The sequence below is a fragment of the Trichomycterus rosablanca genome, unplaced genomic scaffold (assembly GCF_030014385.1).
Source record: "Trichomycterus rosablanca isolate fTriRos1 unplaced genomic scaffold, fTriRos1.hap1 scaffold_180, whole genome shotgun sequence".
Lineage (NCBI taxonomy): Eukaryota > Metazoa > Chordata > Actinopteri > Siluriformes > Trichomycteridae > Trichomycterus > Trichomycterus rosablanca.
This window is the reverse complement of record NW_026947008.1, coordinates 10,287-23,001: the sequence shown is the minus strand read 5'-3', so window position 1 is coordinate 23,001 and position 12,715 is coordinate 10,287. Positions and strand designations below refer to the sequence as shown.

Genomic DNA, 12,715 nt, shown 5'->3' with positions numbered 1-12,715 from the left:
AAACCATATAGTTTAAACAATTTCCTTACAGAAAACTACATATAGTCAACTACAGAGTAAAAGCTATATAAAAATGTCTTAATAATAAAACATACCACGGCCAGTCATGGTATTTACTGCTGTCTTCATGCATATGTTTCCATAAGTGCAAGTTTCAGATGTACATGTGAGGTCATTCACATCACGCTTGACACACTGAAGAGCAGAACCTGTAACAAAGTAAGCACATAAGAAATTGATATAATAAAGCAATAAGCCACGAGAGGCCGTGCATTACTGTGATTTTATAAAGCATAGCAGTAACGCACGGTCTCGAGTGGCTTATTGCTTTTATAAAACGGCGGTCAACATAAAATACAATAAATACAACAATGTTTAATTCATAAATGTATTTATTGTGTATAAACTTACAATAAAGCATTCTTCCGCGACGCAAGGTAGTTCGATTAACAGTGTTGCTAGGCAACATGAGGGCGAACATAACATTATTTTTTTCTTTTCAGTGGCGTATTAATATGGAATGATGTGAGGTGGTCATAGGTGTGCGTTTATCGGGGATTTTACAACGGCTTCGAACGCGGCTCAGCCAATCAGATTTTAGGACCGTAACTATCCGTTTTATAATTGTATAATAATAATTTTATAAATGGATCACATTCAACAGGCAGGTTGTGGCAAGTTAATGGCATTGTGTGGAATATGTTCTACCTTATACAAGCAACAGTGGGTGATGATGTTGAATATGATGATCATCAGCTATGATGAGTGCAATGCAGGGCCTCAGGAACACCTTCCATTGCAAAAATGTAGATCCATATGCAAGCATGCTTTTGAAGGCCAAAATTACAGCCAAAGAGTTAGGTAGGGTATCAAATAAAACCTCAAGTTTAAGTAAAAGTGTTCTCTAATTGTGTTGTGTAGAAGTAAGTTACTTATAAAAAGGAACTCAAGTACTGCATTAGTTTTTACATTTTAAAGTCAATAGGCCGGAATATGAGTCTATAGGTGTGTAAGAGTCATAATTAGTGCATCATTATGTACTTTTTTAAAGCTTAAATCACTCACCCTCCAACAAAAGCAGAGAAAGAACCAGAGTCACAAGCAGGAGCTTCATAATTCTGTAACAGGAAAAGAATGAACAGTGATGTTACTTTCTGCAGTCAAAGTTCCTCAGATGTTCCTCATAATTTACTACATGTTTAACATAAAAATAACACAGTAAACTATTGCATGACTAATCCAAAAATATATATTGTTATATGACAAAGGCATTCTATTTGATTATTCTATGCCAAAAGGACTCTGTTTTTGCAGGGTAAATATGTTTTGTCATACAGCAAAATGTAACATTACACATGTACTGTAAATGTTATATTAAGCTAAATAAGGTTATAATCACAGTTCATCACTGGTGCACCCTACTGGCAAATTTAACCAGCTTGTGTCTATTTACACTCAAACTGAAGTTGATTCAAGCCCTGCATCAGCCAGGTTGCCACTGTTGGGCCCTTGAGCAAGGCCCTTAACCCTCAATTGCTTGCAATGTATTCTGTCTCAATTGTAAGTCGCTTTGGATAAAGGCATCTGCTAAATGCTTAAAATATAAATGTAAATGTAATCAATTAAGGTCTGTGTTCATGACACCACAAACATTAACAGACTATGTAAAATTAGGATTTATTTAATGGTAGCAATGAAACAAAATCAGTGCTAAAAAAGCCATTTTAAAGAAGACTGGATGATTGGGATAGTGTTTTATTAAAAAAAAAATACTTTACAATATTTTGTACCTTGTCTTTTTCTTTGAACAATGTAGAAACTAGGGCCAAACAGAAATGCTTTAATTGTCAACAGAATTCCGTGTGTCTTCACTCTTCACAGCAATTATATTAATAAAATGATTCCAGCTTTACAGCAACTCTTGAGAGAAGGTTTCCCTTGTGAAGAGACATAGAGGGACATAGACGTGGGGGTTTGGAGTGTGGAAGTCGGTCTGGCAGCAGAGGTTAGGGCTCGGTTCCTGCTCAGCAGACCAGAGCATTCTGACCAGAGCAGCAAAATAAAGAAAATAACACAGGATTATCTGTATAAATTAAGTTTATTAATACAGTGCACACATTTTATTACAAAAGCATGCCGTTTAAAAAAAATAGAATTAAATGATCATATCAAACAGACTTAAATATAAAATTTCATGTACCACACATTGTTATGACAATTTTTAATTAATGCTTTTTTTTTTAGAATTTCATAAGTTAGATTTAGCTGCCTACAACCCAGTGTAACCAGTTAAAATTAACTAAATAATTAGTTAAATAATTAACTAACACAAAATTATTCAGTCGTCAAAGCATATTGATGATACATTCACCTCATGACACACTGCTCCTCCCTACATGAAAGTAAATAAGCTGCTTTATAAGTAAAAAGTATTGGTATCGGTATCTGCGATACTGGCCCTGTATTTACTTGGTATCGGATCGATACCAAATTTTGCAGTATCGCACACCACTACTAGCAAGATCCTTCACTAAAGTGTTTTCAGTTTGAGTGTATATAGACACAAGGTGGTTAAAAGTTTTACAGCAATAATTGATGTTTCCATTTACCAAAGAGCAAAACATACTTCGTTCTGGCAATTAAATCCAAATGATTTGCTAGAAAACAGAACTGACCATGAAGCCACACTGTTGTAGGATGTACACAGGAAATGCTAAACAAAATTTTTAATTAATGTTTTTGTAATTTTATAAGTTAGATTTAGCTGCCTACAACCCAGTGTAACCAGTTAAAATCTCTTCTCAGGTGACCTGATGTGGGATTCCGACCCTGATGTTGTTGCTCTAACAGCAGGCACGTGCACAGATAGACCCCTAGTGGTGCTCAAGCACCTGCCCTTTTGCCATGGATGAGAAAAGTGCCCTTTCTGCTGGAGCCCAGTTTTTTTCTACATTCATCAATATTTAAAAATAAAAATGACCCTCTCTGTCATCAATTCCCCCCAAAAGTGCTTTGATATCTGACGGGCATTTATTTGAGTTCTTGTGAGAATTCTGCCCCGATCTGATCCGCGGCGCGCACAAGCTCCCGTCTTGCCCCTTCCTCCTCCTCCTCCGGTTAGCACTCATGCAGTGCTGAGTGCCAGGCCAAACCGCTGCTACACACTTCTCCTCTGACCCGCAGCATCAGACAGACAGGTAATGACAGTGTTTCATACAAAGGGCATCCATGCATAACGCATGGCCTACACGTTTTGTACTCATGAGTCATGAAATACGTGATTTCAAAGCCTCGTCCAGCTGTTTACTGATGTTTGTCATGTTTAATGAAGGGGGAGGGGGACAAACTGCAGCAGACAGACAGACAGACAAAGAATTTAAAGACAGTTTTACTGTTTTACAAATTAGACAAGTTCACTGGTTTTGTTTCATTTAAAATCTTACTTATTTTGATGTGAAAGCCTGAAGAAAAAAAAGCATGAGCACAAACATTGTGCAGGAGAATGTCAAGTAGCTCTCACAGTAAAGTGTTGAAAATAGATACAAACATACAATATTTTATAATTACAGCATCCTGGCCCAAACGCTGAGTAGGAAAAGCCACCTTTAGTCAAGGAGTTATTTTCATGCAAGCATTTATACTTCAACAGTTTACAAATGAGGAATAATTTTGCTAGGTAATTAACATTACAAACTAATATATGTAGAAGGCTAAATATAATGCTCTATGATATAGAACAGCATACAAAAAATTATGAATAAATGGAAAAATTTTATTTAGATGTCTATTTGATTTTATTGGCATAATAATAGGCCCATTGTTAACATTAACTACCCAAAGTGGGTTTCTGATTTGAAATCAAAGGTAGGTCTTAAGTTGAGCTACATGACAGTCTGGTGAGGTATATTTGGTTTAATGTTTCAACTCTGTCAGAAAACAGTAAAATGATGTATACTGTGTTCTCCCCTTTATGGAGATTCAGTAAGTCACTCTTGATTATTATGCACAACATTGATTTATCTCATTTACAAATTTTGCAGCATAATGCCAACAAAAGAAAGGTTACAAAAACAGAGAGAAAAGGAACTACGGGTAGCAGCTCTCTTTTATCCTGGATTAGGCCATCTACCAGTAAAGCAAATGAGGGAGATGTATCAGTATCTTACATTGACTTTTACTATAATTTCATAGCAGACAGTGGGTGTGTTCAAAAACCTAGGGAGCTCTCTACATAAACAGCATTTTACGTAAGGCTGTCCGAAATCCTAGTAAGGTACAGTGGTGTTCAAAAAAATAGCAGTCCAACACCATTAACTTGATAAATCAAAGTTTTTAGTAGAAATGCTATTTCTACATAGCAAAAAATTTACTTGAAAGTGTAGTAGAGTATTGAAAACAAAACAAACCCAACAATTAGGACATGCATGCCGTTCATTCTGAGTAATCGAAGCATTGATTGAAAGGGGGTTGTTCAAAATAATAGCAGTGAGGAGTTCAATTGGTGAAGTCATTCATTCTGCAGAAGAATGGGTGTCAATTTTGGCCCTTATTTAAGGTAGGAGGGTGGCAAATGTTGCACAGGTTGGTCACAGCGCATTTTCTTCTGAAATACTGGGTAAAATGGGTTGTTCCAGACATTGTTCTGATGAACAGCGTACTTTGATTAAAAAGTTGATTTTAGAGGGAAAAAACATACAGAGAAGTGCAGCAAATGATAGGCTGATAAGCTAAAATGATCTCAAATGCCTTAAAGTGACAACCAAAACCTGAAAGACGCAGAAGGAAGCATGGAACTACTGTTTGAATGGATCAAAGAATAGCCAGAATGGCAAAGGTTCAGCCAGTGATCACCTCCAGAAAGATCAAGGAACATCTGAAGTTACCAGTGAGTACAGAAGATGATTAAGTGAAGCCAATTTACCAGCAAGAACTCCTTGCAAAGTCCCGTTGTTAAGAAAAAGACATGTCCTGAATGGGTTAACATTTGCGAAGAACACATTGACTGGTCCAAAGAGAAATGGCTCAACATTTTGTGGACTGGTGAAAGCAAAATTGTTCTTTTTGGGTCAAGTGGCCATAGACAGTATGTCAGATGACCCTCGAGCAATGAATTCGAGCCAAAGTACACTGTGAAGACAGTAAAGCATGGTGGTACAAAACTATGATATGGGGATGTTTCTCATACCATGGTGTTATGTCTATTTATCACATACGAGGGATCACGGATCAGTTTAAATATATCAGAATACTTGAGGAGATCATGTTGCCCTATGTCGAAGAAGAAATGCCCTTAAAATGGGTGTTTTAACATGACAATGACCCAAAACATCTTGGTTACAGACAAACAAGATTGAGGTAATAGAGTGGCCAGCCCAATCCCCTGACTTCAATCCCATAGAGAACTTGTGGGCTGAAATCTGAAACGCGTTTTTTTGAGGCAAAACCCAAAATTGCAGAAGAACTGTGGAATGTAGTCTAATCATCCTGGACTGGAATACGTGTTCAGAGGTGCCAGAAGTTGGTCGACTCCATGCAACACAGATCTCAGAAACAATTGTTATGCCACTAAATATTAGTTCAGTAATTTAAAGTAAAGTGAAACCTCAAACATTTTTTCATGTTATAGATACATTTTTTGAGTTTTTAAAGAACAATGCTGGCACTGCTATTATTTTGAACAGCCTAATATTCATTTTTCTTAACTTTCTGTAAAGGATTAACACAAACTGGTTTGATTTAGAATTAAAAGTGTAGTATTTTCAGTGCATTTGCATTTATGGAAATAAAAGTTATTATAATGATTTTGTGCTTTATTCACTTTTTTAAAATCACTGCTATTTTTTTGAACACTACTGTATCTTAAAATTTCAACGCTATTTTGACTCAAGAACGAGTGAGGATCCGATGCTGCCTTAGCAGTGGAGACAATCCCAGCATTCAAAGAGGCACTTTTCTCATAGAAAAATACGGCGGACGATGCAAAGCAAAGAACGGACTTATTTTCAAACGTTAATAAATTATCATTGATTTTTAATTTGTATAAACATGTACAAGTGTATATATTTGCAAGTTCAGGGACAGTTGAACCATTTTTGGTACACGGAGGGAGATGTAATGACTTATTAGAATCCTCTCTTAGGCAGCTGCTTATGTCGACAGTAAGACAGCAAGGCAGCTCCCCAGGTTTTTGATGCCTTATGAGTCGATGACTTATTAGAATCCCCTCTACTGAGCAGTCGACAGTAAGACAGCAAGGCAGCTCCCCAGGTTTTCGATGCCTTATGAGTCGATGACTTATTAGAATCCCCTCTACTTAGGCAGCTGCCTATGTCGACAGTAAGACAGCAAGGCAGCTCCCCAGGTTTTCGAACACACCCAGTGTAAACCTGAGATATTTCATGTTTTGTTTGGTGAACCTCATTTCATTTGTTAATATCCATCCACTCCTGCATGTCAGGTCTGCAACATATTTTTAAAAAAGTTGGGACAGGGCAATTAGGGCTAGTAATAATATCTATCCCTTTTTATCCTATTTGCTCTTAATCTATTTGTCTTCAACTTTCTCCTGTTGGAATTATGGCACTTAGCATTGTGTTCCATCACATTTCCTATTAATTACATTATTTAATGGTCTAAGAACTGAGGACACTAATTGTTAAATTTTTGCAAGTAGAATTTCTGCTCCATGGTGATCATTGACTGATTCTCTTTTTTATGATGCATTCTGTGACTACAAAGCCAAACTATTGTAGGATATGCAGAATGAGGCCTGGTATGTCTTGCTTAAATAACCACTGACCTCCAGGAAAGGAAAGATGTTGCCTTGATGCCAGGATATATCTCTCTAAAATCCCAATATATGTCCTAGCATCAATTGTACCTTTAAACATTTGCAAGTCACCCATGTTGTGGGAATGAATGCAACACACACCCCAAGTATGTTTGTTTGTTTGTTTTTACTGTTCCTCATTACTTGCCAAGAACCTGACAGTTCCTCATGAGCAAACGAATTAGCCTATAACGACTTTTCTCTTACAGGTTCTGCTGCACCTTGTGCCAACTGTGGCACTTCAAACAAAATGTGTCCTCATGAAACTTGTGGACAAGACCCCAGTATGGCCAATCCCGCCAAACCACAAGCTAAAGGTTTTATGCTTTCTTTTTGTTATTTTTTTTCTTTTGTAATTTTGCCAGACCTTTAAAAAACGACCATAGCAGATGAGCTGCCTAACATTGTTAACTTGAATTATTTATGGGTTTTATTTTCTATCTGGGATGTGGCAATCAGTGTAATATTTAAAAGTGTAAAATGTTAAACATTAGGGATGTAACAATGCATTCTACACACGATGCGATACGATTCACGATACTGGGTTCACAATGTGATTTTTTTCCCAATTTTTTTTAAACAAAATGAAATTGAAGACAAATTATGACAAAGTTTCTTTTTATTATTTCTCTTTAAAAAAATTAAATAAAATACTGTATTTGTGCTTATCTTTTATTTATCTAAATAATGAATGTCCTTTTATTTCTGAAGTAGGTACAAACTATGCCGAACTATGCTTATTGTGTAAAAAAAACTGAAATGAAATTGTAAAACAAATCCATCATGATATAAATACGTGAATGATACAAATAAAGAAAGTGTCCTCACATAAATAAATTTGGCTGGAAAATTTGGTCGGGGACCTGGCAACTTTGTGAAGTGCCGTCAACCAGGCGAGGTGAATAGCGTCAGTGCCCTCTGCTGTTTAAAGTGAATACTGATTAATCTTAAATGAATAACCTATTCTTGTGGTGCATCGTTACATCCCTATTAAACATAATTGAATACTTTTGTTTTTTAATGGATGCATGTGAGCCTGTGTTGACATTAACATTTGTAATTGATTTTATGTCCTCAGCTGCTAATCCAAGGACTGGCCTGAACTTTAACACTTTCCATTAAAATGGGACTCATGCTGCAAGTTCAACCTTTGTTTGTTTGAGTTGTTGCTTTAATATAAATCAAATTTGTGAAATAAAGATGTTCTGAAAGTGAATCACATTGGTGTGGTATTACTGTAAACCCAAATAACAATATTTAATTATTTTATGACAGTGACAATTATGACAATCTTGAATTTTAAGAATTTCTGCTACTTTTTTAAATTAAATTACCAGACACTTTCATGTTTAAAAAGCTTTTTACTTTTTTCATTAGATTATGAGGGGTTTTCTAAAAAATATGACTTTCTGCTGGGTCAAAAACATACTGCCAAGTAGGGAAGAAAAGAATTTTGAAGTTTGAATAACATAACTATATATGTTAAATATATTAAAAATTGTTGATGTGTTGCATTCTTTACACCACTGGGACAAAAGCAGTGATGTACTGCTACTGAAAAAGGAAATACACAAAGCAGATAAATCGATATACTTCAGATACTGTGACATAACAATTTAGTGTGACTCCAGTCAGTGACTCTAATGATCAATTCACATAATGAACTCCAAAAAAATAGACCCTAAAAAGTGTATCTACATGTAAACTGTGTTACAAACCTCTAAGCACATTTTCCTAGTACTACAGGTGCTCAAAAATGTTACCACCTTGTGTAAATCTTGTCCCATTATCCTTTAAACCACACCTGGGAGTTGCACGGCCCCCGGGCCACATCCGGCCAGTAGGGTGTCTCTGACCGGTCTTTTTCTTTATCTTTACTTTTCTTTTTTTTTGTTCTTTCTTTTCTTTACTTTACTTTCTTTTCTTTACTTTACTTTTTTCTTTTTCTTTATCTTTATCGTTACTTTTCTTTCTTTTTTTACTTTAACTTTTGTACTTTCTTTTCTTTTGCAAGAGAGAGAGCGCGAGAAACTTCCGTCCTCTACCCAGGTTATCAGCTGTGTGTGTTTACTCACATGAGACAAAAACCCAGCGATGTCTGATTGCCTCTCTGTCTTTTTATAGGCCTGTGCAGTGTGCACAGGTGTTGTGTATTAGGCCTGATTGCCAGCTCGCTGTTGGCCCCTAGTGGCTGGAGTCTGCCTAGCCCCAAGGCCACCCCTTACATATACAGTGATAATTACACTCGGATATTCAGCAGAACCCTTTTCCATAGCTTCTTACAGTTCTAACTGTAAATCCACTACTGTCTTAATTTGATCTACTCAAATCTAGGCTGTCCTTTAAAGTAGGAACACGTGGAACAAAATGTATTCACACAATAAAATGTATCTGATAAGTGCTTGGAAGACGCAGGAAACAGGAAAGACTGACTATTGGAAACTGTTCATAATAAAAGGTACAGTAAGGAGGTGAGTAATCAAACATTAATATACCTAAACTCAAAAACTAAAAGTAGAACCTAATCTAAAACAAGTCTTCTTTACTAAAAGTATGCAATAAATCACCATAAAATATTTAGCCACAATATTCTAACCTTGCTGTATCAGGCTGCACACAGGCAACGGCAGATTCCTGTTAAAGAAACATTTAAAAGTGTTGGTTGTCCTGCACTGAGCTGCTAAGGCAGCAATAATTATCTTTGTCCCCAAAATCTTTAATGGTAATCACCTCAAATCCTGGATTGTCAATGCCATGCTGGGCATGCTTGTGAAGTACAGGATCTTTAAAGCAACTAAAACAGTGTGGTGTGCTCACTGCAACAGTCTTCGAAACGTTGGAGAAATCAACAAAGTATTTGCCACCCCTGGTTCGCGAAATAACCGGCAGGAAGCTGTATCCCCACTGGATCTCACGCGGGATGAAGGAGGTGCGGACCTGGCAAGACGAGCTGGTGGACTCAGCCATGCCATCCAGGAAGACCACCAGCTCAAAGTCCTGCTTCTGCAGTGTGTCGGCAGCCATCTCCGAAAAGGGGCTTGAACTGTCAATCACATGGTAGAGAGTGAGGGGACTGACAAAGAAGAGGTTGTCCTTGCCTGCATCTACTTGGAATTCAACATTTACTTGGTCCAGGATGACGGGCTCTCCGTCGGGAGGGATGCTAGTCCTCACGAACTTGCCATAAATATGGCTCCTGATAAGCAGCGTCTTCCGGAGGTTGGCAACCCGGATCTGCAGGCAGAGCTTTTCATTTTTCAAACTGATCACTGCAGTGTCGCTAAAGGTAACAGTCTTTGCTCGCTTTTTAGGGAGGGACAATTTGGCCAAAATCAGGCCACACATGAAGCAGTTTATGATGGTACCCATTAGAGATTGGATGATGAGAAGGACTACTGTTTTGGCACAGTTCCCTGTTAAGGCTCGTCCACCATATCCAATTGTTGTTTGCGTTTCTAAAGAGTAAAGAAAGGCGCTTGTGAGACTGTTGATATTTTCTACGCACTTTAAATGGCCATTAGGAGTACCCCCAACGTCAAGGTCTCCATTGCTTTTGGCAATCGAGTACCACAGCAGGCCAAAGATGAACCAGCTTCCCGTAAAAGCAGTGATGAAAAAAAGTATAACAAACCGCCATGGAAATTCAACAAAGGTGGTCCAAAAGTCTTTCAGGTACACTAAATAGTTCTGATACGTAACATTGTCATATTCTATGTTGCAGTGGCCGTCTTTGGTCACGAGCCGCCTCTTGCGAATCCTTCGTTCTGTTAAGTGATCCTGAATCGGCTTCCGGATGAACTTCAACATACCTGAAATGTATTTAACAGATTAGTCAATGGTCAGAGAGGTCAACTAAACAGACCTAATTTAGCTCATTTCATCTCTGTATTTGCAGGTGTATTTCATTTCTGTATAAGTTTTAGAGCCCTTTGAAAATGCCATTGATTAATCTTACAGTGCAAAGGCTGGAAACATTTGAACCCTTTGTACTCACTTATTTTGCAGCAATAACCTCCACCAACTTATATTTTATTTTATACATGCACACTACTTGTCTAAAATAAAATATCAGCATGTTTCTTTAATAAACTATGAGTATAAGTCCGTACTTTATCTAGCCGAATATGTACACCAATCAGCCATAATATTAAAACCACCTCCTTGTTTCTACACATATTGTCCATTTTATCAGCTCCACTTACCATTAAGAAGCACTTTCTAGTCCATCTGTTTCTCTACATACTTTTTAGCCTGCTTTCACCCTGTTCTTCAATGGTCAGGACTCTCCCAGGACCTCAGGATTATTTGGGTGGTGGGATATTCTCAGCACTGCAATGACACTGACATGGTGGTGGTGTGTTAGTGTGTGTTGTGCTGGTATGAGTGGAAAATACACAGCAGCGCTGATGGAGTTTTTAAACACCTCACTGTCCCTGCTGGACAGAGAATAGTCCACCAACCAAAAACATCCAGCCAACAGCGCCCCATGGGCAGCGTGCTGTGACCTCTGATGAAGGCCTAGAAGATGACCAACTCAAACATCAGCAATAGATGAGCGATCGTCTCTGACTTTACATCTACAAGGTGGACCAACTAGGTAGGAGTGTCTAATAGAGTGGACACAGTATTTAAAAACTCCAGCAGCGCTGCTGTGTCTGATCCACTCATACCAGCACAACACACACTAACACACCACCACCATGTCAGTGTCACTGCAGTGCTGGGAATGATCCACCACCCAAATAATACCTGCTCTGTGGCGGTCCCGTGGAGGTCCTGACCATTGAAGAACAGGGTGAAATCAGTCTAAAAAGGTATGTAGAGAAACAGATGGACTACAGTCAGTAATTGTAGAACTTCAAAGTGCTTCTATATGGTAAGCGGAGCTGATAAAATGTACAGTGAGTGTAGAAACAAAGAGGTGGTTTTAATGTTACGGCTGATCAGTGTATATGTAAGCTATACATTAACTATCCATTTGTACTTCCTCTATGAAATTAACAATAAATAAAAGGTTTTTATTTCTAGTTTTCCCCTATTCACTTTTTAATTTGGTACATATTTAGTTCATGCTTGCCCTATTAGCAAGATATAAGAATAAATGAATAAAAATGTAATCTTACCTTCACTCAGACAGAAGTTATCAGCAGATCTTCTCAGACTGGAACTCAGTCTTCATCAGCTCTCATTTAATTATATTACTTCCCAAAATATTAATAGGACTACAGTCAGGTTTCATAAAATTCAGCAGTTTCATTTCCCCTCCAAGCAAACAACCACCGGAGTGTTGATAAAAAATAATCCTCAGTGAAATGCCCTAATCCCAGGCACATGCCACTCATTACACAAAGAAAGTAACAAGTGGTTGATTTTTTTTACACTCATATTCAGCATAAAAGGTTTTAGTTAGTAAGAACATTCAGATAAACGTCTTAACAATATTACACTGCTTTTCATTTCACACATGGTCCCCCAACGGTCAGTGCAACAGTGGAATTTGGGAAAAAGTGTACCCCATCTGAAGAAAAAACCTCCCAACTCCCCACTGCTTGGTTTTAGTAAAGCTTCACATGGGGCCACAAAATGAAAAGCATTTCTTCAAACACAATTCCTTTTATTTCCTGCCCCCATGTTACAACAGCCCTCATGGAATTTACATTATTGTAGTTAACTAACACTTTATGTATCTACACTTCAATACAACAGCTTGAATACTTAGACATTTATATATTAAATAAGCTGAACTATATTCAAAACTTTTAAGTCACCAAGCAGTAATTAAAAACTAACATTAATTATCCTAGCTGCTACCTGATCAGCAGTTAGCACTAATCTCCAATAAATCTTGCTTATTTTTTACGATTATAAACTACATACACAACAGAA

General features: G+C 37.4%; 1 protein-coding gene and 1 long non-coding RNA gene across 2 annotated transcripts; one reads left to right on the top strand and one right to left on the bottom strand.

Annotated features, from left to right (window-relative positions):
• The first annotated feature begins 3,141 nt into the window (after nucleotides 1–3,141).
• On the top strand, nucleotides 3,142–7,969 carry LOC134306015 (uncharacterized). Its single transcript, XR_010008883.1, has 3 exons — nucleotides 3,142–3,197; nucleotides 7,039–7,146; nucleotides 7,908–7,969. It is a non-coding gene; the product is annotated as an uncharacterized LOC134306015 (long non-coding RNA).
• A 1,417-nt stretch (nucleotides 7,970–9,386) lies between these two features.
• On the bottom strand, nucleotides 9,387–12,011 carry LOC134306012 (ATP-sensitive inward rectifier potassium channel 1-like). The gene is made up of 2 exons (XM_062990277.1): nucleotides 11,953–12,011; nucleotides 9,387–10,638 (listed from the first exon to the last, which is right to left on the bottom strand). Exon 2 carries the CDS (start codon nucleotides 10,634–10,636, stop codon nucleotides 9,479–9,481), a length of 1,158 nt encoding a protein of 385 aa, XP_062846347.1. The 5' UTR covers nucleotides 10,637–10,638; nucleotides 11,953–12,011; the 3' UTR covers nucleotides 9,387–9,478.
• Nucleotides 12,012–12,715: the final 704 nt, after the last annotated feature.